At 38.3% G+C, this 27128-nt stretch overlaps 1 protein-coding gene across 10 annotated transcripts in view; it reads left to right on the top strand.

The window, feature by feature from the left end:
* The window catches only part of LOC107191990 (kinesin-like protein unc-104), a 36859-nt gene extending 9731 nt beyond the window's left edge, over nucleotides 1–27128 (top strand). For 2 of the 10 annotated variants that reach the window (XM_015581147.1, XM_015581148.1), the window contains exons 2-29: nucleotides 5944–6116; nucleotides 7328–7410; nucleotides 7630–7708; nucleotides 8307–8652; nucleotides 8781–9036; nucleotides 9309–9311; nucleotides 9568–9725; nucleotides 10647–10786; nucleotides 15548–15682; nucleotides 16101–16547; nucleotides 16965–17167; nucleotides 17251–17368; nucleotides 17987–18159; nucleotides 18775–18953; nucleotides 20040–20177; nucleotides 21761–21898; nucleotides 22122–22240; nucleotides 22517–22886; nucleotides 22970–23060; nucleotides 23173–23288; nucleotides 23449–24004; nucleotides 24081–24261; nucleotides 24558–24805; nucleotides 24890–25155; nucleotides 25837–26077; nucleotides 26215–26351; nucleotides 26485–26586; nucleotides 26765–27128. In XM_015581147.1, coding sequence (XP_015436633.1) covers nucleotides 6017–6116; nucleotides 7328–7410; nucleotides 7630–7708; nucleotides 8307–8652; nucleotides 8781–9036; nucleotides 9309–9311; nucleotides 9568–9725; nucleotides 10647–10786; nucleotides 15548–15682; nucleotides 16101–16547; nucleotides 16965–17167; nucleotides 17251–17368; nucleotides 17987–18159; nucleotides 18775–18953; nucleotides 20040–20177; nucleotides 21761–21898; nucleotides 22122–22240; nucleotides 22517–22886; nucleotides 22970–23060; nucleotides 23173–23288; nucleotides 23449–24004; nucleotides 24081–24261; nucleotides 24558–24805; nucleotides 24890–25155; nucleotides 25837–26077; nucleotides 26215–26351; nucleotides 26485–26586; nucleotides 26765–26867 — 5226 coding nt within the window. In that variant the 5' untranslated portion in view covers nucleotides 5944–6016 and the 3' untranslated portion in view covers nucleotides 26868–27128. The remainder of the gene's footprint in view (nucleotides 1–5943; nucleotides 6117–7327; nucleotides 7411–7629; nucleotides 7709–8306; nucleotides 8653–8780; nucleotides 9037–9308; nucleotides 9312–9567; nucleotides 9726–10646; nucleotides 10787–15547; nucleotides 15683–16100; nucleotides 16548–16964; nucleotides 17168–17250; nucleotides 17369–17986; nucleotides 18160–18774; nucleotides 18954–20039; nucleotides 20178–21760; nucleotides 21899–22121; nucleotides 22241–22516; nucleotides 22887–22969; nucleotides 23061–23172; nucleotides 23289–23448; nucleotides 24005–24080; nucleotides 24262–24557; nucleotides 24806–24889; nucleotides 25156–25836; nucleotides 26078–26214; nucleotides 26352–26484; nucleotides 26587–26764) is intronic. The other 8 variants (XM_015581152.1, XM_015581149.1, XM_015581151.1 and 5 more) reach the window with 8 other exon arrangements.

Here is a 27128-nt window from a genome sequence, read left to right as displayed (position 1 = left end):
TTTGAATCGTGACACCTTTGGCACAGCCCAGTCGGGGAACAGAACGTTAATCTGATTGGACTGAAACGCGTTGCTACGTCAATTGTATGCAAATCGATTGCTGATGATTGAATTATGGATGATTCGAGCGACGACTAATCGGAAATTGGAATTTCGTTGACCGGGGTTGCCGCGAACGTCGAACCTTCTTCACCGCGTCGTTATCGATTGCACGCCACTGATGTTTTATGTTCATTTCTGTAACGCGCAACGGTCGAATTGAAATTCGTTTGAAATTATATACACTGTCGACTTTCGTCGACAGTGTGGAAACACATTTTCAACTTTTATTCATTTTTAATAATGTTTTAGGTCTGGGGAGTGAATTGTTTCCTACCTGAAATTGTAACTTCTTCGTGGAATTGTAGATAAAGCAGTTCATGCAACACTTCCGGGTTTGCGAAGGCGTACTCGCGCGATCTCGAATCTGAGTCATTTAAATTTCATGTGTACCTTACGCGTTATGTTTTGTTCTGTCGTTGGGAAATGGAATTTGTATTATTCGAGTTACAAAACATACTATGTTCTTGTTAAAAACATCTCTTCCAATAACGTGAAACTGAAGAATTAATAAAAATGTACAATCATTTAAATGTTAAAAGAGAAATTATTAACCACAACGATAATAATTATTGTTAGATACACAAAGTATCTGTTTCTTACCGTAGGTAAATAAATATTACAAAAATAAAGTTTTTTTTTGTTTCATAATGATTATATTTAACACAAAGTAGGATTTAGTTTATCACGAAGTGCAACGATTAGTAGGGTATAAGGTAATGAGAAGTGGCTTTAAATATCAACTCGGCCGTCACATTTTCCCATACAAACAGATCCATAATCTTCCGTTAGCTACTTCCTAGTAATTCTTCGAGGTATATAGAGCGTTACAATACGTTTCCGCCGAGATTACATATTTAGAATGATATATGTATAGCCTTTCCATCTGACGTTCTCGGTGGGTTCGCTCTATATTCTTCAGAGTCTATTGATATTTTAAAAAGAAACTCGTATAATACGATTCGATATCCGCGAGTCAGTACTGAAACTGCAACGTGACGAATATTGAACATACAACGAACCTTCTGTATTTGAGTAATACTTAAAATAATTCGAGGATCGTTCAATCAAAGGCCTTACCGATCGAAACGATGTCTAATGTTTTAAAAGCTACGCAGTGGAAATGAAACATTAGTCTGAAGGTGTAAATGGTAGTAGAACCATTTTTAATCGAAAACTAGTTACTTCGATTTCATTTGAAAGTCTTTAATATACAATGAAACTAATGTTATCCTAAACAGAGTAACAATTTGCAACAAAAGTAAGAGTATCTCAATAAATATTAAGGGATAAGAATCAATATATTGCTTGTAGTTAAATAGATTTAATATAAAAATAATTTTGTATTACCTAATAAGATTCTTTTTAATAATAAATTAACGATTTAGTAAATGTACACGAAATCGATGCGTCTTCCTGGAGTATTACACTGATTTCAAATACAGCGCGTATAATTAAGTAGATTAGCTCCGTGCTAGGGGAAACTCTCGAAGTGATACGTGTCGGTACATGGCCGGACGTCAGCCGCCTTACAGTTTTCGCAACTCTTTTAGTTGAGATTATCGATTTCAGGATGGAAATGAAATCGTTATTCTCGTACCAAGGATATGTATGTCGACTATTACGTGTTTTTTTCTACTAGATTACAGTATCATGATTAATCACTATTGTTTGAACTGCTGGGTTCTCCTTGGGAACAACTTGTGAGAAAATAAATCTAAGTACTACGACTTTTCTAGATTATTTTTCACATTTTTAAAAAGACGATGAAATTATTAAACTTTTACTCTGAACTATCGATTCAGTGAACGTTTTACTAGAAAATTTTCGAGTATATCTACTCACCGGAGAAATTGTTTTTCTGCGGAACGTCGTTGACGTAGATTAATACCTTGAACAGTGTTGCGTCATGTTGCCAGGTTTTTTTCTTCGATTGAAATGTCAGTTTCGTTTACCTTTCGCGTGAGATAATATCTGGACGACTTCCACCGAGGAGACAGTTCCTAGACTGTCTTGACTGGTTTAAAGAAACGCATCGTCGTGACATTTTTTATTTAAATAAACCTCGAAGAGAGATACAAAACCTCATTATGTGATTACACTGTGCAATCAGCAACGTTCAGTACAAGTAGAAACAGTAAGTGATAACCAGACAGGTTAGCCAGGTTAGTAGCACATTTTCAAATTTAATTTACTTGAAAATGATATCATATACAGAAAACCTTTTATTCTATACTTTTCACTTATTTTCGTGTATACAATCACCTTCCTCAAGATACTATAATTGTTTATAAAATGTTCTGTATAATTCTTTTATTTTCCACCACATTCAATTAGAATATGCAAATACGACCCACAGAAACACGGTACTCTAAAAACAGAGAAAAAAAGGAAAGGCAATAAAGACTCCGAACGACATTATGAAGAGTGTTCTACTGTGTACAATGGTGAACAGAAGTAGATCAAGAGTTTGGAGAGCCAGATCGCGAAAGACTGTCTCTGCTTATGCGGATTTCAAAAGGCCAAACCCTCGGTTAATTTGAATCAATTATAAAGGGAAAGTATTCTAAAAATGGATCAAGTTATTCCGTATAAATACGGTTATCTTGTCCTCTTTCATCGGCTCGTTTCGTTCTCCTCGATCGTCAAGTAGGGACCATTAATCGAGGGAACTTTAGTGTTCAGAGGTAATCGTAAGTTCGTTGTCTTCATCAGTTGTAGTCTTTGTGAGTACTTAAGAACTTACTTGCGTTTTTCAAGATCTTTTGCGGTTTTGAAGGTTCCCTGTATTTTTAAAGGTTTCCTACGATTTCAGAAGTTTTAGGATCTTGCATTTCAGAATTCTTGTTTTTCGGACGGTTCCTTCGATTTCTGAGGTTTCTTGCGTTTTCGAAGGTTATTTTTGTTCTCCGAGCTTTCCTAGGGGACTTCTCAGCTTTGAACTTTGTAAGATCAATGGTCGACAGCTTGTTCTGTTTGTATAGACTTAATGCATCACGTACTAAACTTGCACCTATTGCCTCTCCGAAATACATCGCATTACCTACCAGAGAAGCATGTGTCAGGATTGGCTTTCTAGAATCTCCCTTGTTCCGAATGCAACTTATCGATCCTTCAACAGGGCGATACGGAGCTGCACCTCGGAACTTCCAAAAAGTAAGTTTCCAGGAACACGGAAGTGTTTTTACGCGAATATACCGTGCGGTGTTCAGGGACGTGAAACTTTGAAAGGATGAAATGTAGAAGTTCGAAGGTTCTTGATAGAGCATCTCGCACACGTTTGTTTCAGTTTTGTGTATTCTTAAAGAAGGTTCAAGCTTCGATGCATTTATTTTTAAACAAGAACCTATTTTTATTTATCGGAAGAATGCAGCTTCTGGCTGAAGTGAGAAGGTCCTACGCACAGCGAGAGAAGTGTAAAAGTCGGATAAAAATAAGGATTAATCACTTATTAATAATTAATAGACTAGTACATACTTATGCAAAAATAGAAATATATTTAAATTGGATATATCTTTGTTATAGTTTTAATTTCCCTCTGTTTTATGTTGTTCCAACATTTAAATAATATTCTTGTATTTATTTCATATTCAGATCAAATTCTCCCATGTTTCCAAGTTCACTATAATTTGAAAGACGTGTCACATTGGGTTAATGTTAAATTTTCTGTAGTTTTCGAATAATTATGACCAATGTCAAAAAAAAAACATCGTTAACCATAATTTGATGGAACATTAAAAAATGGCGAACATTTGGCGCGATAGTCACCTACCCCAAATTACATAAATAATGTATTACACACCATATTTCACAAATAATTTATCGCATATCATATTGCACAAATAATTTATTGCATTCCATATTGCACAAATAATTTATTGCACACCATATTGCACACTATAAATTTCGTTTTCTCTCTGTAAACCGTCATCATTGAAATGTCCCGTTTCCAACGACCGCGAAAATTAATCGCGGACTCGCCGATAATCCCCCCATGCACCTTTTGTTTCACGCGTTGATTCGTCGGATGTTTATTGGCCCGTTTGCCGACTGTCCCCGAGAGTAGACGGATAATTATCCCCCTCGATCGGCGAACCTTTTGTCGGTGATATTGATTCTCGACGCTGTTGTCCATGCACCAGTTACTCTCCCATTGCCGGGATAATTGACGACGCCATGAAACTTGCCGTGATTCGATCAGAATCTAATGAAATATGCCATGAAACTCGATAGAACACCACGGTCCCATCGTGCACGTTCTTCTCCGGATATGGAAACTTCGGTGGTACCGTCGTTTAAATTATTCTCAAAATAGGACGAACTAGAACAAATTAGTCGGGAGACTTCGGTAAAATTTTAGAGACTAATAATAATAAAGAAACAAATAAAGATGATGATAAATAGAAACATAGATAGCAAATAGAATTAAATAATAAAAAGATAACAAATAGAAATATTGTACAGAGATTCTATTCTCATATTAACGAAGGTGTGTTAATTACGTATTAATGTTCAATAGTTCGAAAAATGTAATCTAATTGCAAAATCTCACTTGCAATTACAATGTAATTGCCGGACAATTTTTTTATTGTAAATTTAGTAGTTAATTACAATGTATTTGTAATTGTAGTTGTCTTGCAATTACATTGTAATTGTGTTTTGGATTTTGTAATTAGATTATATTTTGCTCAACTCTGTCCGTAAGGCGTGAACATGGATCTAAAGTGACTTGGAATCGGCTGAGCGAGAGTAAATAGCTTTTTATTCTCTTCTTATTATATTCCATACACGAGGCTCAAAAATGAACACTATATAGGTCGGATAGTTGGCCGAGTAACTTTCACCAGTATATTATAATAATCAAAAGTTACTACAACTCGTATATGAACTTAACCCTTAACCGGACACGTGGTGTCTAAGAGGACTACTCAATATAAAAACCATTCAGATATTTCTGGCATGGAACCGCCAACAGTTTCCTTACTTTTGCGTAGTAATAAGCTTACTTGTAAGTGGATACTAGATATCAAATTAATTTTGTAAAAATTCGTATCGTCTCGTGATTCCTTAACACTCATCTGTCCCTCATTTTTTCAATTTAATCTATCTGTCGGTGTTATATTGACACATTGGTAAAAAATTAATATAATAAGGTTATAAATAGTTAAATTTGTAAATTCTTTAAATTAAAAGTCATGGAGCCTTAGATAAATTTACGTCTACATGGCAGAATAACATCATTTCTTAGAAGAAGAATGTGTCGAATTGACGTAAGGGATGGATGGGGGTTAAAAGAGAAGTACCTTCTCAGACGCCACATGACCATTTACGCACGAGCTTCTCACGTGTACGGTTAAGGGTTGCAAAATATAACGGTAGTTTCCCTGTTTTTGCGTCCCTGATGTAAACAGTAGATACACATTCCCGCCTACGGCATCAGAGTGACGTCCAATATGGCGTCAGCGGCGATTCACAACCGGTGCACGTATGACGCCAATGTAAAGGGGTCTAAAAGCTAAATTTAGTAGCTGAAATTAGTTCATGAAATATTTACTCTAGTTACTCTTAAGTGATCAGGTGTTGGCTCCATAACAGTTGTGTCATCGAAGAGAATCTCTAAAATTGCTAAAAAATCTTTTCATATATCTACAATAATATTACGAAGTACATATTAAAATATTCCTCGTCGACGGAATAAAATTATTAACGAAACGAGGCATTGTTTTAAGTAATCCGCGAATGAAGGCCACAGGGTTGAAATGGAACACACACATACAACGTGTTTCGTTCCGTTTCCGCGTTCCCGCCCGCCGTTAACGACGTCTCTCCTTTTTATTCCCGCAGAGAGACGAGGAAAAAGTTTATCGCCAGCACCGCCGCCGTCGTGACCCGACGCTGAATTAAAAACAAGGGAAAAATGTCGTCGGTAAAGGTGGCGGTGAGGGTACGGCCCTTCAACAATCGGGAGATCTCGCGGGAGGCACAATGCATCATCGACATGACCGGCAACACTACTTGTAAGTACAATTAATCCCCCCTAAACCTTTCTCCCTTTCAGTTCCACCTGGTTTCATATCTTCACAAGGATGTGCACCTGAAGGTATCCAGTCTTCCGTTCCCTTGCATTACCAATGCACCTTGCATTACGGTGCAATTAAAAATACCAGGTGTATGAGCGAGTATCTTTCGTTATTCTTTCATCGAAGCAACAATGTAGCCATAAATTATTACTATCAGGTCTACCGGAAAGTTCTATTCATAATGTAAGATACAGGAATTTCGAAACCTGGAGCTATTAAAAGCAGACATTTACCCTTCCGTGGGCAACCAAAATATTCACGGTTACCGAGCAATCGAAATACCCCTATTCTGATAGATTAGATAAATATAGATAATTTTACATTCATACTTTTCCGAAATTCTTAATGCTATTTTAAAGAAGAACATATAAAATTGTGAAAGGAAATTTAGAAATGGGTATCTAGGGTACCCGGTTGCTTATACAAGGGTTAAATACAAAGGGTTCCAATAAGAGGGGTGAAACGTGGTTCTAGACAATCAAAATTTCTGTCGTTTTTTCGATGATATATCAGGAAGTATACGTCGATGAGATGGTTCCAGAAATTTAGAGGTTCGAATATGAAAGATGAACCTTACTCGAGAAGACCTTGGCAACGGGACCTCGTCAAGTGTTCATGCTACGGAGAATACTACAATAGAAAAAAAGAGGCATTCTTAACTTTGAAAGCGGTTGGAAAGAAATTGGGTTCTTGCACAACAAACGATTTCGACCCGTATTCATCGTCTAGGATTCGTATACGTATTTGAAATTGAACAAAACATATTTCGGTAGACCGAATATTTGATTGATCCGTTACTTGGGCAAAAATGGTGCAGGGCGTTAGACAGCCAACATTAAGTGTTATTAAGGTAGCGGAGATTCTTAATGTCCTAGGAACTTAACACTGAATTTGTGAACGAGCAATAGATTTGGTGGTAATTGTAATATTTAACATTAGAAGATGTTTCAGCTGTTTAGGTCTTGTTAAAACATTTACCAATCACATTTGTTTATGAAAATAACAATTCAAGGGAGTATATGGATTACTGTTTATTTATCTCGACTAGTTTCTAAACTGAGAAAACTGAGTTTAAAGTTTACGAAATGTAACATTATAGTGAATGATTTAGATTACTTAATCCTATTGTTCTTGTTTCCGTGTTTCAGCGATATTGAACCCCAAAGCACCGCCGGGCACCAAAGATGCAGTCAAAAGTTTCAACTACGATTACTCCTATTTTTCCATGGATGTAAGTATCTGTCGCTAATGGAATCAATTCAGTCCACTTTCTCACTAATTATCTGGAAATTTATTGCTATACGTTTACTAGATTGAAATGACGCTATCGCAGAATTTCACTTTATTTTGATGTAAAACGGAAATTTAGTTTGTTTAAATGAATTTCATTTGAAGTAGCTTTTCAATTTTATTTGAGACACTAACAAATTGTTTATTGTCTCTGTTGCAGCCACATGACACAAACTACTCCTCCCAAGTCATGGTCTACAAAGACATTGGCGAGGAAATGCTGGAACACGCTTTCGAAGGTAAACATGCTCTAAAGTATAAAGAACAAACTGAAAGGTTTAGAATGTTCGTAGAGAAACGCGTCATCTAACCCTTTGAACAATTTACATTCGAATTGTAGCATACCGCGGAATTTCCATCCAGGAATTGACATACGTGTTCGCATACCGTCAGAGCAGGAATTGGGGTTCAAACTCTGTGGCATTCTTGACACATATTCACCCCTGTTACGTGGAAGACGTGGTCACGTGTACAAACATTTGCTCTTTACCCTTAGCAACGATAAGGAAGTTTCGCTTATCGTTGATATTAATCAATAGGATCGTGTTACGCTCTGTATACACTGAGTACTTTAAAAAGAGACGATAAAAGTTCATTGCTAAAGTGGTAGAAACGAAAAACTCTGACCTCCTTGATTCTTGTCAGTTCCCTTTGAGGCTAAAGTTTCTCTTTCCATTCTTAAGTAGTAAAGATTTCATATGTAAGAAACTATCCCCTAAATGGTGAACATTTCTACGCAACACGTTACATTAAATGGGAAATAAATTTCATGGATTTTAATTAAGTGGTATAATAAAATTTCGACGTGAAAACCTTTGTATTTTATATTGTCCATAGGCTACAATGTCTGCATATTCGCGTACGGACAGACCGGTGCCGGTAAATCGTACACCATGATGGGCAAACAAGAAGAAGGCCAAGAGGGTATAATCCCCCAAATTTGCAAAGACCTCTTCAGGAAAATCAGTCGCAATTCAAACGAGTGCCTGAAGTATTCCGTGGAAGTCAGTTACATGGAGATCTATTGCGAGAGGGTGCGGGATCTTTTGAACCCAAAGAACAAAGGGAACCTTCGTGTACGTGAGCATCCACTTCTGGGCCCGTACGTCGAGGACCTGTCTAAATTGGCCGTGATGTCCTTTCAAGATATTCACGACCTCATAGACGAGGGAAATAAAGCACGGTACATAGAAAATTCATTCCTTTACCTTTTCGTATCACAAATTTTGAAGACACTTTAATTTAGGAGAAAGGAAATTGTTCAGAGACACCATCAAGCATTAATACACAATATTTTTCATTTGATTTCAGAACCGTGGCGGCCACTAACATGAACGAGACGTCGAGCAGATCTCACGCTGTATTCACGATTTTCTTCACGCAACAGAAACAAGATTCTGCAACTGGATTGGTGACCGAGAAAGTCAGCAAAATCTCGCTGGTCGATTTAGCCGGTTCTGAACGAGCCGACTCTACTGGTGCAAAGGGCACACGGTTAAAGGAAGGAGCGAATATCAACAAAAGTTTGACCACCCTTGGAAAAGTCATCAGTGCCCTGGCTGAAATTGTAAGTTGATTTTTTTTTTACATTGAACGAATCCCCCGGAAAATGCAAATATAATTCAACAATAACAGGAACCTCTGAAAGTTAACGGAAAATACCTTTGGAAACTTGTGCGTGTTTTGTAAACATTTACGTTGGACAATACTCAAATAACTCTGTACGAAATGATGATGCACCCTTAACCTTTCGAATTCACATGGATATCAACTAAACTTTATGTTAACGTGACACGTGTCTTCTGTCTATTTCGCTGCTGTTTTACTATGGACCATTAGGCGGTAAGTTCATAGATCTATAACCACGCATTACCTCTAATTTTATTTTTAGTTTGAAACAAGTCCTGAAGTACACTCAATACTGAATGAAATACTAATACAATAAGAGAGTAATGTATTTTGATACAGACTTTAAGAGAAATTAAATCTTTCATTTTTATTCATTAATGTTGATATATATTTTTCACTTTCACCACAAGATAACTTGCTTTTGAGAAAAATAGCACTGATAACGTAAGCTTGTTTTTCATTTATCCAGGCAACTAAGAAAAAGAAGAAGGCTGACTTCATCCCCTACAGAGACTCTGTTCTAACGTGGTTGCTGCGTGAAAACCTGGGAGGCAACTCAAAAACTGCGATGATCGCGGCAGTAAGCCCCGCGGACATCAATTACGACGAAACCCTTTCCACTTTGAGGTATAATTTGTCTTTATAATTTACACTTTAAGATTATAGTTACATTACTATTTACAATGGAATTGCAATTTTTAGGAAATATTACAAAAGGTTAGATTTTATATCCGCATTTACCGGTTGGCGTCGCAGAGGCGTCAATGTTTCCTAGAAACTTATACGGTGACCTGGATAAGTCAGATGAAGGTGCCGTTTATAATTCAAAGCGCCGAGAACCAGCGGCGTTAAAACTTTCATGAATTATGAATGAATCTTCTCTGAACATCCCTTCTATAATGGAATAGACATTTACGTTCTATTTGTTGTCACAAGTTCTTTATTTTCTTGGAAGCAAACCTTGTAATTAAAGACTAAAAATAAACGTAGGTTTCTATAGAGAAAATGATAAAGAAAAGACGAGAACGTCTAATCAATAGACGCCATTAGTCTGTTTTCGCATCTTCAATTTGAGACGCCATTCGAAGTGTTTATGTCTGCAAAGTATATTTGAATTATATATCTATTCAATATATTTTTATTCAGCTTCTCTAATCTCCTGAAAGTTTGTTTTATTATTTCTATTTAGTATCAAGTCGTTCTCTGTCATTTAAATCCCATAATTGACTTTGAAATACAAATTCACCTTCTGATATTTTGTGTTGTCCGATTAATAACTGACTCATACCACTGCAACCTGAACAATGATCCATTCAGTCATTGCTTTAGTTAAATCTTTACATCAGTTTTTATTACTATAAATACTTCCTCTCATTAATAGAATGGGGAAGAATAAATCTCACTTCCTTTCCTATATTTTCAAGACAAACCGCAATCAATAATGCAACCACTGTTATCCGCGACTTGTACACATATATAATAATGAGTTCTTCGAATAATCATGAATGTTACACTAAGTTCCGTTGTTGTTCCTTCTTTTTGCCACAGATACGCGGACAGGGCGAAACAAATAGTGTGCAAAGCTGTCGTTAACGAGGACGCGAATGCGAAGCTTATTAGGGAGCTCAAGGAAGAGATCCAAAAGTTGCGGGAACTTCTCAAGCAAGAGGGTATTGACGTGCAAGAAGGTGAGTTGATTCTCTCCTTGTGCAAGGGGTTCGATGCCAGAGGGACTCCCTTTCTGTGCGCGTGCGGGTACGCCCGGTTCGATAACTGGAGGCATGTACGAATAACTTGAGCCAAGGGCAGTACATTTGATTACTAACCGTCGCTAAAAACATTATGTACAGTACCGGACAAATGAATTCCGATAACGACATTTTTCGTTGTATTTGTTGTTATAAGGTTTCAAAAAAAGTTTCCTGGACATCTAAGGATTTTTTTAAAATTAAGAAACATGTGCACTGATAACAATTTTATACATAGAAAAGGAACATGTCTTTAAGGAAATGAAAATATTTAATTACGAATCATATCTCTCTAACTAGCAAGTTCAGCTCTATTTTCATTCTTTAACAGACATGCAATATACCATTCAGCACAAAATATTATGTATAATATGAAAAGAATATTAAAGCCCAGGGTACATTAAATTTTCTCCTCGTTACATCGATTACGATTGCTCGGTTTTATTCGCTGTTGTAATACTCAAACGAAATGAAAAACCAACGTTTTCATAACATAGGTAGCAAAGTAATGATGAAAAAGTTACCGTGCAACGTCGCGTGTGGTATGCTTGTGCGCGTGAAAGAACGGATGAAGTGCAATGTAAACGAGATAATAGATATACAGAAAAAGGATAATAAAAAAAAAAGAGAGAGAGAGAGAGAGAGAGAGAGAGAGAGAGAGAGAGAGAGAGAGAGAGAGCAAAAGCAAAATGTAAACGAATGTGTTGCGAGCGCGCTGTAGGCAAGCCCCCCACCATTTACATAGTATATTTTTTTCTTTGTTTCCCTTGTGCTTGACGTAGGGCCAGATGGCAAAGTCACATATGAAAAGAAAGAATCTAGTAAGTAAAATCACGACAATCCAATAACAGCAGCGGCAAGAACAAAAACAAAACTGTATTATCCGACAAGCCGGGCATATTTTCCGATCACTCTTTTTGCGCCTGTGTTCCTATATTAAACGTCCGCTTTTCTATCTTTACACACACATGCCAAGCCGCGCGTATTTGCGTGTCGTCTGTGTTTTCTGTCGATTCCCGACGATTCTTTATTAACATTCTGCTTCGCCGCGCGTAATCGCATTTTGTTTACACCATTGTACACACACACACACATTCACGACGCATTCTTCCCCGGTTAAACGTGTTCGTGTACATTCCAGCTCATAAATATTAGGACACTTGTCGAATGTGCAGTAAATGTTACAAATCATTAACGAAATTGTCGAATGTGTGAAATAAAAATTATTTAGGGAATATTGAAACTTGATGGACTATGAAGTAATAAACGTGGCCTGAAACATAATACAGTAAATCATCGATGCGTGTTCGAAGGCTCCTCGGCACCAAATGTTCAAACATTATTCCCACCACTGGGGGTCCTTTCCCAGATAACACATGACCCTTTGAAGACGTCCACTTTACGGCTATTTTAGGTCTGAGGCGCCTTTAAGACGTCCTCAAGGCGTCCTTGGGCGTCATGTGCTATCTGGGTTGTAGAACCAGTCGCCCAGTGGTGGAGATGACGTCTGAACACTCAGTGGCGAGGAGACTTCAAACACTTATCGATGATTTACTGTATCATCACATTTTCTTCGTACAGATCAGGTGTTCTCATATTTATAAGCAATGGTGTACATCAGTGTTTTCGTCCAGTGTCTTGTATTCTGAGAAACTGTCCCATAACTAGACTGTGGATTTTGTACATTTATAACGTATACGGTTTTCTACAAATTAATACGGTTAAAGATTTAACCCTCATCCCCTTTTCTTACGTCAATTTGACAAATGTTTCTCCTGACGAAAATGTTGTATTATTGTGTCTAGGTCAATTTAGCTGAGGTTCCGTTGACTTTTATTTTTAACAATATACAAATTTCACTGTTTATCTCTCGTTATATTAATTTTTTACCACTCTGTCAATGAGACATCGAGGAACGAATTAAATTGGGAAAATGAGGGACGGATGAGGGTTAATGAAGTTCTAAAAGGCTTTTATTTTATTTGGACTTTAATAGAGCGAACAAAATTCTCCTTGATACCAATATCTATATACCAATAGTATATTCTATCCTACGCTTGCTTCCATTTCGTATTCCGTTTCTTCTAAACTACGTTCACTCTGGATGAAGTTTGATCAGAGTTGCTGAAAAACAAGTAGAAAGGATGATTGTGTAACACACCAATGCGGGGCAAATTCACAATATATACGTAACCGGGGTGGAATGTAACCATTTTTTCCCTTCCTATCGTAGGTGGCATAATTAGCAGGCTTTTAACATGCGCCGCGATTCTCCCCATTGCAAAAGAAACTAGCAGTAGAAACAGTCACGTGTCGAAATAGCAACAATCGCGTACTTAGAATGCCTTTATATTTCCTTCATTTGTAACTGTAAATGTAACTGCAAAAAACTGTAAAGCGCGTCTCGTCGTTGCATTCCTCTTCTACTTACCACCATGACGAATACACTCGTTTCAGATTAATTTTGAAATTCGATTTTCTCGTGAACTAAACCAACAGATTGACATATTTTTATTCCATATTTTTTTTTCTTATTTTTTCATAAAGAATCACGTAGTGCCCACTTTTACATATTATTCGGTCGGATCCTGTATACAATCATACCACAGATGGGCAACTTCATTATCTAGATAAAGAATTTCGAATAACGAATAAAAGATAAAAAAAAAGTACTTTATTTTTAATCGTTTAAACGTGGAAATTCCATTTCTTATAACAAAATAATACAAAACGAATCGACATTTGGCAAACAATTATTTAATCTAATTGACTGTTTAAAGCCCAGAATAATCTTAGATACTGCTGCTTTTGACTATCTATTATTCGAATAAAATTATGCCCAACTCTGAATCATAGTACCTAAACGCCAAATAAGACGATAACTGTTTCGCGTAGCTGGAATGAGCACCAAAGGTCTCTCTGTAACATGGGCGATAGAATTTGTCATACACCGGGTGACATAATGAAGTATTTCTCAAGACATGAATACTTATGAATTGGCACGTTTGCTCAATTGTTTAAGACATTGGTAACTAAGGTAACCGAGAGCAATATGCGCAAACAAGACTGAAATTCGTCATTTCGCAGTTAGTGTTTTATTTGGCGTTTAGTGTATACATACTATGGTGTACATTACTTTTCGTAAAAGCCTTAATATCTCTGAATATCGAGTAGTTTAATCGTTGTGCTCGGTTCTCTATCAATTACATCTCAGAAATCGTCATCACGAACGTTCTTATTTCCGTGGGCTTGGAAAAACCGCACGAACTTTCCGGGGTGGAAGCGTCCAAAGTGGTCACTGTTGTGTCGGAACTCTCCTGTCCAGTAAACACGTGTTGTTTGCCTCGCTTGATATCCACTTAGACCCACCATTCTGTCGCCAAATCCAGGCTGAAAGGTATTGCATGGCACTCGACAGTGAAGAATACTCGGACGCTATGATATGAGCGCGCGCAGCACCCGTTTCAATTAGAAACTGACATCGAACCGAGTCTTGATCGAGAATTCGGTCCGTGAACTGATATTTCCGATCGAGCCGTTACTACGCTTCGTTTGTACGACCAATAAAGATATCCTGGTTTATGATTTTTGTAATCGCCTGAGGTTGATTGTTTTCGCAAGATATCGCTGGCTTACAGACAACTCATATACATTGATCACTAGACTGTAGATTTTTATGCAACATCAAATTTTATAAAGTAATTCTTAAAGACAAGAACAAAAGTAGGAATTTCTATCTTCTCTTAAGTATGATATCGAGTTCAGAATAAAATAAAAAAGTCGTTGCATTCGATGAAAGTTTTGTCTTTTATTGTATTTCAGAGAACTCCAGAGCCTATAAATGCATAAAATCTACAGTCTATTGATCACTCATAGTATTAACCCCTTGCCTTACGATTTTCTTATATTATTTTCTGTATTATTTTGTTGTCAATAGTTTCCCAAAAACGAAAGGAACTCTACTTATCGTAACTGTACATTTACTGTATAAGTTAAATATTACAGTGATTCCTCGATGAATGCAACACGAGCAACGGCGTTATTCCCATCACTGGGGGAGTCCCCCTGTGGAATCAATCGAAACAGGGTAAACAGAAGCTAAGCAGAGGCTCAGCTTCGGACAAAAAAGAATTATGAGGGGCTGAAAACCTTTTCGCCTTGCCACGAATGCTCTGAAGTGGACCCGAGTACGTTGCACTCATCAAGACGTTACTGTAATATCATATATACATGGTATTTCACTTAGAATCAATGAAAACTAATAATGTTCATATTTGCTGTATCGATTTTAAAATCGTCGAAACGATTCTGACTCGATGTTATAAGGCAAGGGATTAAATTATCATTAAACTCGCAATATTAAATACTTGCGAAACGGTCACGGTACACAAGAAAAGGGACGAAGATTTATCGATTTTTGAACGAGACGTGGCAATATGTCGGAACAACCGTTCGTGTGTGTAGTTTCGTTTTTTCGTCATTTGGTTTTACGTTGGAACACAGACCACGAGATGATACCTTGGAAAAAAGAAACTTTCTTTTTCACTTACGCCACTGCTTTAGTTATGGCTTTCGATGTTTTTTTTCGAAACGCGTGTTACATCCCTGGCTGACTCGTCGATCTGAACTTTTTTTTTTGGGTTTTCTCTCTTGGATCCCTTCCGGTCGGTTGTGCTTCATTTTGCCTTGTTTGGCCCACAGGGGACGAAATCGTCAGAGCGAATAAACGCGAGGACGATGTCAAGGAGAGCCGATCGAGGATCCCGTCTCACACCACGTCGACCATCGCTGAGGAAGCGGTTGATCAGTTACAGGCCTCAGAAAAACTAATCGCCGGTGAGATTATATGAGTTGGTAACATTAGGTCACTTCCAGCCTAGATAGCACCTGACGCTCAATGACGCCTTGAGAACGGCTTAAAGACACCTTAGACCTAAAATAGCTGTAAAATGGGCGTCTTCAAGTATCATGTGTTATCTGGGAGTAGTCTGGGAAGCGTTGGTCGTGTAATTGAAACTAAGGAAACTCCTAACTACTTCCAATCCAACAGATTACATTGATTTTTTTTGTAGTTAAAAATTAGAAATTAAACCTTACTTAATTGCAGTATTGGAATAATATTAAAAGATGTGGAAAGTGCTATAAGTTAACTTCAGGCTACCGAGGACACCGAAAAAAGAATCGATAGTTGGCCAGTAAGCTACCAGAAGTACCGAAACCACACACAGTCACGTTTTTGTTCGTGTGATTCCAGAATTGAATGAGACGTGGGAAGAGAAATTGAAGCGCACCGAATTGATTCGTCTCCAACGGGAGGCGGTGTTCGCCGAAATGGGTGTCGCGGTGAAGGAAGATGGCGTCACGGTCGGCGTCTTCTCGCCGAAGAAAACTCCCCACTTGGTGAACCTGAACGAGGACCCTCTGATGTCCGAGTGTCTGATTTACTACATCAAGGATGGATTCACGCGTATTGGCAGCGCGGAGGCTAACATACCGCAGGACATTCAACTCTGCGGCCCGCACATATTGAGCGAGCACTGCGTCTTCGAGAACCACGAGAGCATCATCACGCTGATTCCGAAGAAAGGGGCATTGATTTACGTGAATGGACGGGAGATCGCTGAACCGATTGTTCTGAAGACTGGATCCCGCGTTATCTTAGGAAGGAACCACGTGTTCAGATTTAACCATCCGGATCAAGGTAGATTTTTCACCATGTACAGGGCAAGGCACCTAAAGCAGGCCACCTGAATATCCTCAGCTGTTACTAGTGATAGAAACAAATGTGACAGACAAAACTTACATGGTATCCAGAAGCACGTAATTTGATGTGAATTCGTTTGTTAAAATGGAAAGACGAGAGAAAAGTTTCGAGCAAATAGAAATATAAAATAAAAAACCATTTACATCAAATTATGTGCTCCTCGATATCGTGCAAGTTTGGTCTGACATATTTTTGTCTATCACCAGATTCACCAGTAACAACCAACATATTCAGATGGCTTGTTTTAAGTGTCTCACACTGTATAGGATATCGTTTAGTTGTCCGATTATAATGTTATGATTGCGATTCGTGAGATATATGTATTTCTTTTTTTTTTTTTTGCTTAATGTGCAGTTCGTGAACGAAGGGAGAAAAGCTCCCCTGCAGAAACACCTGGAAATGGAGAAACCGTTGACTGGAACTTCGCACAGATTGAGCTGTTGGAGAAGCAAGGGATTGACCTCAAGGTTGAAATGGAAAAGAGACTGTTAGTACTCGAAGAGCAATTCCGCAAAGAGAAGGAAGAAGCTGATCAGCTGTTCGAGGAACAAAGAAAGGTACATAGAAATGAGATATGCTTTTTTACTGAATTACTAATATGAGGTCATAGAAACTTACATATGAATACTATTATGCGTAGAGTTACGAGGCTCGGATAGACGCACTGCAAAGACAAGTGGAGGAACAAAGTATGACAATGTCTATGTACAGCAGTTACACTCCCGAAGACTTCAACAACATTGAGGAGGATATCTTTGGTGAGTAGACATTACGTATGTTCCCTGGTGTTCACAATATTCGACATAGCTATGTACAATGAATTGCATCTTTAATCCTTTATAATTAGTGAAATACACATGGGCAGAGCTGCTGCTATTGTTTTAACAATAATCTTTTTACACAGCTCTGCATGTGAGTAAGCTACGGTCTTTATAGATCGTACGACCTCTTCGTTAAAAGTATCAGAATTTGTAATGGATACTTTTGAATTTCCTATATACTATAATCGAGTAAATTTAGACAGGATTTAAAATGGATTTATATAGATTAGCTGAAACGAATGTAAGTAGTATCGTTACTCCACTACAAATTCGACAACTGTATGGATCTGTGTGACACACGATCAGATGGTGGTATGTAAATTTTCTATCTTTCTCCGATGCACGCATGCGATTATGTGGTTATGATATTTGAAAATATTCTTTCGAATCGTTTCGTATGTTCTTCTACAAGTCCCTAAAGTTTCATTTATCGACACGTACCGCGCATCATCTGATTGTGAACAGAAAGCAGTGGCTCCTTTTAACGAAGGAACGAATATCCACCAAATGCTTGGCTTTTCTGACTGTTTTGCCTGGTAATGGCTTGCATTTCAGTCAACCCCTTGTTTGACGCAGAGAGCAACTGGACCGAGAGAGAGTTCCAACTGGCCGCTTGGGCCTTCCGCAAGTGGAAGTATCATCAATTCACGAGTCTTCGGGATGATCTCTGGGGCAACGCGATATTCCTTAAAGAGGCTAACGCTATTTCTGTCGAACTCAAAAAGAAGGTACATCCGTGGTTCATTCCCTGGCAGTCAAATTCTGACCATGACTCTTCTTCATTTGCGAGTCATTAACATTTGCATCGTCCATCACACATTGCAACATTTCTTTCTTTACGAGCACTTAATCGGATCAAATATTTCTTCAATTGGTAATTCAGCAAAATCTTGAAACTTTCATGAAATTTTACGCGATGAAATAGTTCTTCTTTTACATTTTTCATGGTTCAGGAAAACGTTATACCTTATGAGATACATGTTTTAATTAAATTACTTTTCAACTTTCTGTAAAATCAATCTCGTGAACTGACTTAATAGGTACCCCCTTTTTGATGTTCAATGAATTAATAGATCATATATTACCACAGGCAGATTCATCCTTCCATTCTCCATACTTCTTATTGCATTCAATACATTGTAAATATTTTGTTAAATCAGTTTATTTAATTGCTTCATAGTCCATTAAAGCTTTCATCATTATTTATCATTCCATTGAATAAATCCATCTTTTGTTATTTTATAACTTATTTCTAAATTTTTCATTCATTTTAAACTTGTTTCAATTAGAATATAAAAATTTCTTGTAATATCTCCTTTTCTGCACATGAAACGTCTTTGTAGGTGCAATTCCAGTTCACTTTGCTCACGGATACGCTTTACTCGCCGCTTCCGTCGGATCTCCTGCCAGTTCTGGACGAAGAGGAAGAGGAAGACAGACCATTCCCTCGTACGATAGTTGCTGTGGAAGTGCAGGATACAAAGAATGGAGCCACTCATTATTGGACACTCGATAAACTCAGGTTTGTTGTCAAATACTATGCTCCATGCTGTAATGGTGCTTCATTTAATGTTCACATACATAGGGTGAGTTATATAATCAATCGCAAATCAATTTATTTAAAAGGCAACGAAATATGACAGAACTGTTTCTTGGTACTCTGATGGTTTTTTCAAGGGGCACGTTATAACAGCTAAAACTTCTTCAGATGTTCATCTCTTTCGTTTAACCAAGAGTATATTCTCATCCTCATATTTACGCAGGAGCATGATACATGTTGTATTGGAAAGTATTTTATCGATATTCGTTAGTATTGTATCTTCTCGGTACACGTAAAATAGTTGCATACGGAGAAAATATATTTAAGTCACAACCTCGATCGTACATACAGTACCGGACAAATGAATTCAGACAAAGACATTTCTCGTTGTATTTGTTGTTATGGTGACATTGAAGTTCTGCCCTCCGAAGTGTTTACTATTATTCCGACGCAAGCTTTCATACAAGTTACACGGAGCTACCTACGTGTCATAAAATATAAAATAAGTTTTATTTGCATTCAGCTAGACAAATGTATTCGGGCGTTTCATTCACAACCATAAATTGTAATCTGAGCCAAGAATTTCACGAAAACATTATATTATACCTTTATTTTATCCATTCTCGGATGGTACGAGGTAGAAATTCAGCAAATGTTTTAAAATAGAAAATCATAGACAGGGCTCAAATGGACCGTCGTCATCCATAGTTTCTCGATGCGTGGACATCCCCAAATCAACGGTATATTCAACAAAATAAACAATTACACAGGACAGGTGTTGATTAGTTAATGTAACATCAGTAGTATCCTTAATTCAAATAATACAGGAAACGGATTTTGTCCGAAAACATTTGTTTGGTAACTGTATTACTTAACTTTTGGTTTAATGTGTCAAAGAGCTGGCGTCTTGAAGTGCCTGAAAGCCTATCATGTAATTGAATCGATCGCGATAAAAATGCAGAAAGTAGGACCCTAGAATTGGCGCTTTTGAACAGATCGTGCTTAGATAAAAAAAAAAGAACAAAGTGCACAGAGATGCTCACGCAAGTAATACGTGTTAACTTATAGACAGCGCTTGGAGCTGATGCGACACGTGTACAACGAGGACTCGAGCCCCAGCACCCCGGAGGCCAAAGAGGATATTTTCCAATGCCTTACGGTCTACTCTTATCCGAAGTTCTCGCTCGCAAATCTTTTGCCTTCGAGGTTGGTGCTCGGACGCGCGAGGCTCTGTCCTTTCTATCACCACACACTTCATGCCCATCCCTCGAACTACAATCAACGCAAATCTGGAATTTATACAATTTTCTCACAGTTTTTCCACAGTCTAAATATATCTATATACACACTGACCAACAAAATTAAAGGAACGATCAACTTTCGCCGAAAAATTGTTGGTATTTAACTAAATGTTATAATTTCGTAACAAAAAAACGTACAACAATAATTCTGGGCTCATTTTAAAGCGCAAAGCTTCTACTTTCGTAACCCTTAGTTAGTTTTTCCTATAGAGATCCCTGCATCATGTGGCAGACTGAAAAGCAGAGGTGCTTTTTTGTTGCGAAAATTTTTCAAATTCAACCGATTCTACAGGTATTATAAAATTTTTGAACCTACTAAATTCACCACCAATTTGAAGATTGGAGGTTCCCCTTTACAACGACCTCTATAAAGTTGATGTACGATTTTTTGTCGCCGTGTTATTGAATTTTGAATGAAAAGTGTGCCGCTGGTATTAGAATAACTCAAGGTACACCACTTGGAGGTTGCAATTTAAGATTATATTATTAGACAATTCTTGTCACATCAATGATTGTTATATATTTTCTTATTACGAAGTTATAACAATTGAAATATCAGCACTTTTTCGGCGGAAAATGAGCGTTCCTTTAATTTTGCCGGCCCAGCGTATGTATACACTGTATCGATTCAGAATAACTTCCCTCCATAGAAACACATTGCTTTGCTGAATTTCAATGAGATATCGATGGAGGACTTCTTGCATGACCAAGACAATGTTTTCAGCCTTTGGCTTTAACAATGTCAGGACGGAATTAACCCTTCTCAGTTGAACGTTAGAAATAAAAATATAGAGAATCATTTTTCATAATATCTCAATAAATTTATATGAATTTCTTCCTTAGTCTTTATAGAATTATTCGAAGCAGAAATTGAAATTAGGCAGTCCTTGAAGGGTTTCATTCCTGTATATGTTACAACTTTCTCTCGCTGAACACGTGCGCTCCTAGCGGCTGAAATTCTGTCACATTCTTGCTTCGTGACTTCATCGTGCACATGCTACTTACATCCTGCCAAAGAATCACACAGATTATGATAAAATAACAAGTACAATGATCACGTAGACTATGTTCTCCAGCAGCTTTATTATGTACACTACTATATAACATATTCTTCGACAGTGTTTTGTATCCATCTTTCTATGAAAATACAGGGACAGAGAAAATGCTTTGACAATTAACTAACACTAGCAAAGTTTTATACTGTTAGAGGTACGATATAAATAAACTTTGTAAGCGAGGTTTTACTGACGACTAAATATTGTCCCTTTATTTGTGTGTACATGTTCTTTAAATATGTCCATTGGATTTTACGTATATATCTAAACACGTATCACGCACACAATGTTTTTGTTTTGGTTTGGAAAAGTGAATGTTTTGTACAGAGTATTCCTCACTGTGCTTTTCGACAATGTATAACTATGTCTTGATCAACAGTTTACATATTATACGATTTAAAATACATAATGGCCATTCTCGATGTTTGCGCAGGCAAAGACTCGAACTGATGCGGGAAATGTACCACAATGAAGCTGAACTGTCGCCTACATCTCCAGATTTTAATATTGACTCCATCACCGGAGGCGATCCGTTCTATGATCGTTTTCCATGGTTCCGAATGGTTGGAAGGTAAATTCAAGAATAATTAAATTGAAAGAAATTGAAAATTATTACAAGAATAATTCTAATTTACGAAGCGAAAAATGTTTCACCGAGTTCCTTAGAAAAATGAAACCTTAGTCACAATTTCAAATTCTTCGCCTAGTATTTATACACAGTTGAAAATAATATTTTAATCATAAATTTACCGATCTTCTTTAACCTTTTTTGACAATCTTCTGTATGATTACAGGTCCTTTGTATACTTGAGCAATCTCATGTATCCCGTGCCACTGATACATAAAGTAGCAATAGTCAACGAAAAGGGCGACGTGAAAGGCTATTTACGCGTAGCTGTGCAAGCTGTTGTTGGTACGTAATCGGTGTCTATATATTCTCCTCTATGTCTACATTCACTCTTCGATCGATACAATCAGTTGAAATACCGATTATATAACTGATTATACAATTTCGCATTAACTCTCAAAATAAGAACCGAAGAAATATATTTAGAGAGCATTACGTGACAGAATGATACGAAAAATAAAAGTACCATTATAATGGAATTATTCTTTGGTCGTTACGGTGCTCTCGTATCACTTTGAAAATATTCCGGCGTAGGATTTCCTTAACGAACCCTTGTTCCAGAAGAGGAAAACAGCGAGTACTCAAGTGGCGTTAGACAGTCAGCTAGAATTTCCTTCGAGGACGACCTGTTCGGCGGACACAAACAGAATAAACGTAACACTCTACTGACCCAAACCCTCGAAAAGAACCGACAAATTCTCCTGCACGAGGAACGCGTTGTGGAGGGCCACAACGAGCAAAAGGACGTGAAAGATGAGGAAGATATCGGCGATGCCGACAGTGGCAGAGGTGACAGTTCTGTTTCCAGCGACATGAAAGAAGAAGATCTACCGGATCATTTGCAGTCAGGCTCTGAGTTTACCTTCAGGGTAACCGTGCTGCAGGCAATGGGTATTTCTACCGAATACGCTGATATTTTCTGCCAATTCAAGTACGTATTAATATACAGAACGGGTGTATGGGAACGCATCGGGTACGATAGCAATTAACGTATCTAAAATTGTCCACTTGCAGTTTTCTGCACCGACACGACGAAGCGTTTTCAACGGAACCGGTCAAGAACACGGGAAAAGGAAATCCACCTGGATTTTATCATGTACAGAATGTAAGTTGAATAACGTGTACCGAAGACCGTAACCGAAGAGAATATCCGTACATGCTGCTATGCACAGTACCATTCAATCACATTTGCCTAATCATAATCGTTGATCGTTTAGATTACCGTTACGGTAACAAAATCATTCTTGGAGTACCTCAAGACACAGCCGATCGTGTTCGAGGTATTCGGACATTATCAACAGCATCCTCTGCACAAAGATGCCAAATTGGAATAGTAAGCATTAAATACTTTCGGTAACTGTTTTTATTCATATATATATTTTTTTTTCTATACGCTAAAAATTGTTACGAATATTAAATGAACCCTGTTTCCTTTTCTTTCCTTTCCTTTCTCTTTTTTATCGCCTGCATTGTGGCGCACACCTTTACTCTAGCATTCATCCTAACAGCGTAAGACAGCCACCGAAGAGGATGTTACCGCCATCTATACCGATCAGTCAACCGGTACGCTCGCCGAAGTTCGGGAGTGTGTTGCCGTCGCCCAGCACGTCGCACGTGCACGCGAAATACGACGTGTTGGTTTGGTTCGAGATCTGTGAACTAGCGCCGAACGGCGAATACGTGCCGTCGGTGGTCGATCACAGCGATGATTTACCATGTCGCGGGCTTTTCCTGCTTCATCAAGGAATTCAGCGTCGCATTCGAATCACCATTGTTCACGAAACGGCCTTTGAATTGCGTTGGAAGGACGTCAGGGAATTGGTGGTCGGCCGTATCAGAAACACACCGGAACCGGAGGAAGAGGACAACGATTCGTCTGTGCTTTCGTTGGGTCTTTTCCCTGGCGAGTACTTGGAAGTACCCGGGGACGACCGATACATGTTCCGATTCGAGGCAGCTTGGGATAGCTCTCTCCACAATTCGGCCTTGCTCAATAGAGTCACAGCTTACGGGGAACAAATCTTCATGACCATCTCTGCATACCTTGAAGTATGTTTCATGTGGTTCGTCTTCTCGATGGAATGGAATATCTTAATCGTTCGTATTGATTTTCGACTCTTTCCAGCTGGAGAACTGTGGACGACCGGCTATTATTACTAAGGATTTGAGCATGATCATTTACGGCAGAGATGCCAGAGTAGGACCACGTTCTCTGAAGCATTTGTTCAGTGGAAGCTATCGCAATCAGGAGGCTAATCGACTGAGTGGTGTCTACGAATTGGTGCTACGTCGTTCTTCGGAAGCAGGTAGCCCAGGTTTGTCTTGTCTACCCTTAGCATAGTCGCCCACCCCCCTCAATCCTTCTCCTTCTTATTAACATAATAGTCGCGTGTATACTTTGTGGATTGTGTAAATCACAAGGTACTTTATTATGTCACGACATCAAGGATCGGCTATTTCCTTAATCATACTTTAAGTTGCCCCCTTTAAAGTTACACAAAAATGTAATAGATACTTCATTCATAGGTACTTCATACTAGGTGTGTGATGTTTGATTTTTCTTTCGTTTCTTGCCTACTTCTTTTTCGCAATGATTTTCCAGGCGTTCAAAGGCGACAACGACGAGTGTTGGACACAAGCTCCACGTATGTTAGAGGAGAAGAGAATCTTCATGGATGGAGACCGCGAGGAGACAGTCTAATATTTGATCATCAATGGGAACTCGAGAAACTGACCAGATTAGAGGAAGTGGAGAGAGTAAGACACACGTTATTATTACGAGAAAAACTTGGCATCGACAAAGTTCCGTTCTGCAACAAAATATCGCACGATTTCACGAAGAGCGAGAAGGTAAAATCGTTGTTGGTACAATGGACACAATATGTGTAGTTTTCTTTAATACTGTGCCCGTAATATAATTCTTCGCTCGTTCAGGAGGTTTGCAACATGATGGCGAAAGCAACGAACGAGCCACACGCTAGTCCAGTTAAACTTAAACGTTCAACGAGTAAAGACGTTTACGAGCATTGCGAGATGACCGAAAGAGAAAAAGAATTAACCATGAAATACATAAAGCTAATTCAAGGTCGAATCCCAAGCAAAGAACCTATCCTACTTTCAGACGTTTCACCTGGCGAAGACACTATGGCTGATATGTCGGCATCCATGATGTCTTCGGTGATATCGTCCTCGTCCCAAGAGTCAGTATACGCGAGAACTAGTGATTTCTTAGAGCAGGTAACCCTCCCTGCATGCCTGAGTGCTCCTGCTAGTAGCGGTTGTCCACGCTTCGTCACATCGTATTACCTTGGTCGCAAAAAATAGATGTTATTTTCGAGATTCAATGAAACCGATACTCTCTTTCTTCATTCGTATCGCGTGGAATCGTTTAAAACATGAAATTAAGCCAATCGGCTTTGAATTTAAAACAAGTTATCTACTCGAAACATTTCGTTTCTATCGACATTTGATATATATTACAAATCAAAGAGTGAAGACAGCGAGAATTCGATTATATTTGAACGTCGAAATTTTTGTCAGTCAATCGATCAGAATCAGCTCACTTTTTTTCCATGCAAGCTGCAACAACTTTGATTTTTATCGATACAAATAAGAAAAAAATTCCAGGTCACTTTTGCTTTACGAATTGGTCAAATTTAATCATGCGATATTGTTCCGGTAGCTTCGCTGAGTGAAAGTCGCGCTTTTAACGCAGTTTGCTTCTATGAACTGCTTACTGTCTACTTGACGATGACTCGAGGTGATCGAGTCAATGACAACCGCCCCAGCACGATTGGACACACGATCAGGGTGATGCTGGAGTGTTACTTGCAGGCTGCTGGTATAATAGTATGGGGCAGGTCTAAGTCGTGCATCCTTAGGTTGAGTTCACCGGAGAGGGCTAGACTACAAGAACTGCAAGAGAGTATATTGGCAAGCGAGTCCACCAACCAAATATGTTCTGTCGCCCCGGCGCCTTTAGGGTCGTCCTCCCCGTCGAAGGAGAATTTGGTGCTGTACGTGCCGGAAGTTGAAGAAATACGTATTAGTCCGGTTATTGCGCGGAAAGGTTACCTAAATGTACTCGAGCACAAGACTCATGGTTGGAAGAAACGCTGGGTGGTACGTGCGTCTTGACTGAACTGTACATTTCGACAATGTCTGCGTATTTAATAGATAGATGAGAAATGTCGATATTGAAATCTAATTTCTAGATTATCTAGGTAACATGGATTTAATTTTGCTGAAATTATGTGCAGGCTGTACGACGACCGTATGTTTTAATATTCCGGGAAGAAAAAGATCCTGTGGAGAGGGCTCTCATCAATTTAGCTACTGCTCAAGTCGAATACTCTGAAGATCAATTAGCTATGGTGAAAGTACCAAATACTTTTAGGTAAAACGTCATTTACTAGAGATATGCTTATTAGTGTGCCATTTGTGAATTACAATTTTCTGTGAAAAATGATAATATTTATTACATATTAAGAAGGTTTTGGCATGACGTATCCATTATTAATTTCTTTCAGCGTTGTTACGAAACATCGAGGTTACTTACTGCAAACCTTAGGGGACAAAGAAGTCTACGACTGGTTATATGCTATTAATCCTCTTCTCGCTGGTCAGATCAGGTATATACATTAATTCTAAACTGTTACTAATAAACTAGAAGTTTCATTTTATTCTGATGTAAGTTAAAGAGTTCAAGCATCTTCGAACGCTGGGATAAAAATATCTTTTGAATGTTCAAGTCCATCGTTTATGTATAGTACAAGGTATTGTCTATCTTACTTGCTCTACCGTTTTCAGGTCAAAATTAGCACGCAAAGGGCCGACGGTCGCAAATTTAAATAACGCTTCGCCCGTCGGTCTGACCCCGTTGATAGATCAGCAGTCGAACCAAAACAAGTGAGTGGTCGAAACATTGGCCGAGGTAACAAGCGTCATTACGAAAGCCTCCGAGAAGATGCTGTATTGGTCGCACTCGGCCTTCGAGTCCCACGATCTCTGTAGCTTTCGATTTTCGGTAGTCTTCGATTATTAAGCGACTCGGAGAAAGCGTATCGATCGGCTACCAGCTTCGACAGCCACCGATTAATATCCCGGCCGTCTGATTTAAACGATCGTCAGTTTGTTCACGGCTGACGAACGGATAGAAAAGATGAGAATAAAA

Source organism: Dufourea novaeangliae, unplaced genomic scaffold (assembly GCF_001272555.1).
Source record: "Dufourea novaeangliae isolate 0120121106 unplaced genomic scaffold, ASM127255v1 scaffold248, whole genome shotgun sequence".
NCBI classification, from domain to species: domain Eukaryota; kingdom Metazoa; phylum Arthropoda; class Insecta; order Hymenoptera; family Halictidae; genus Dufourea; species Dufourea novaeangliae.
This window is presented reverse-complemented; position numbering and strand designations above follow the sequence as displayed.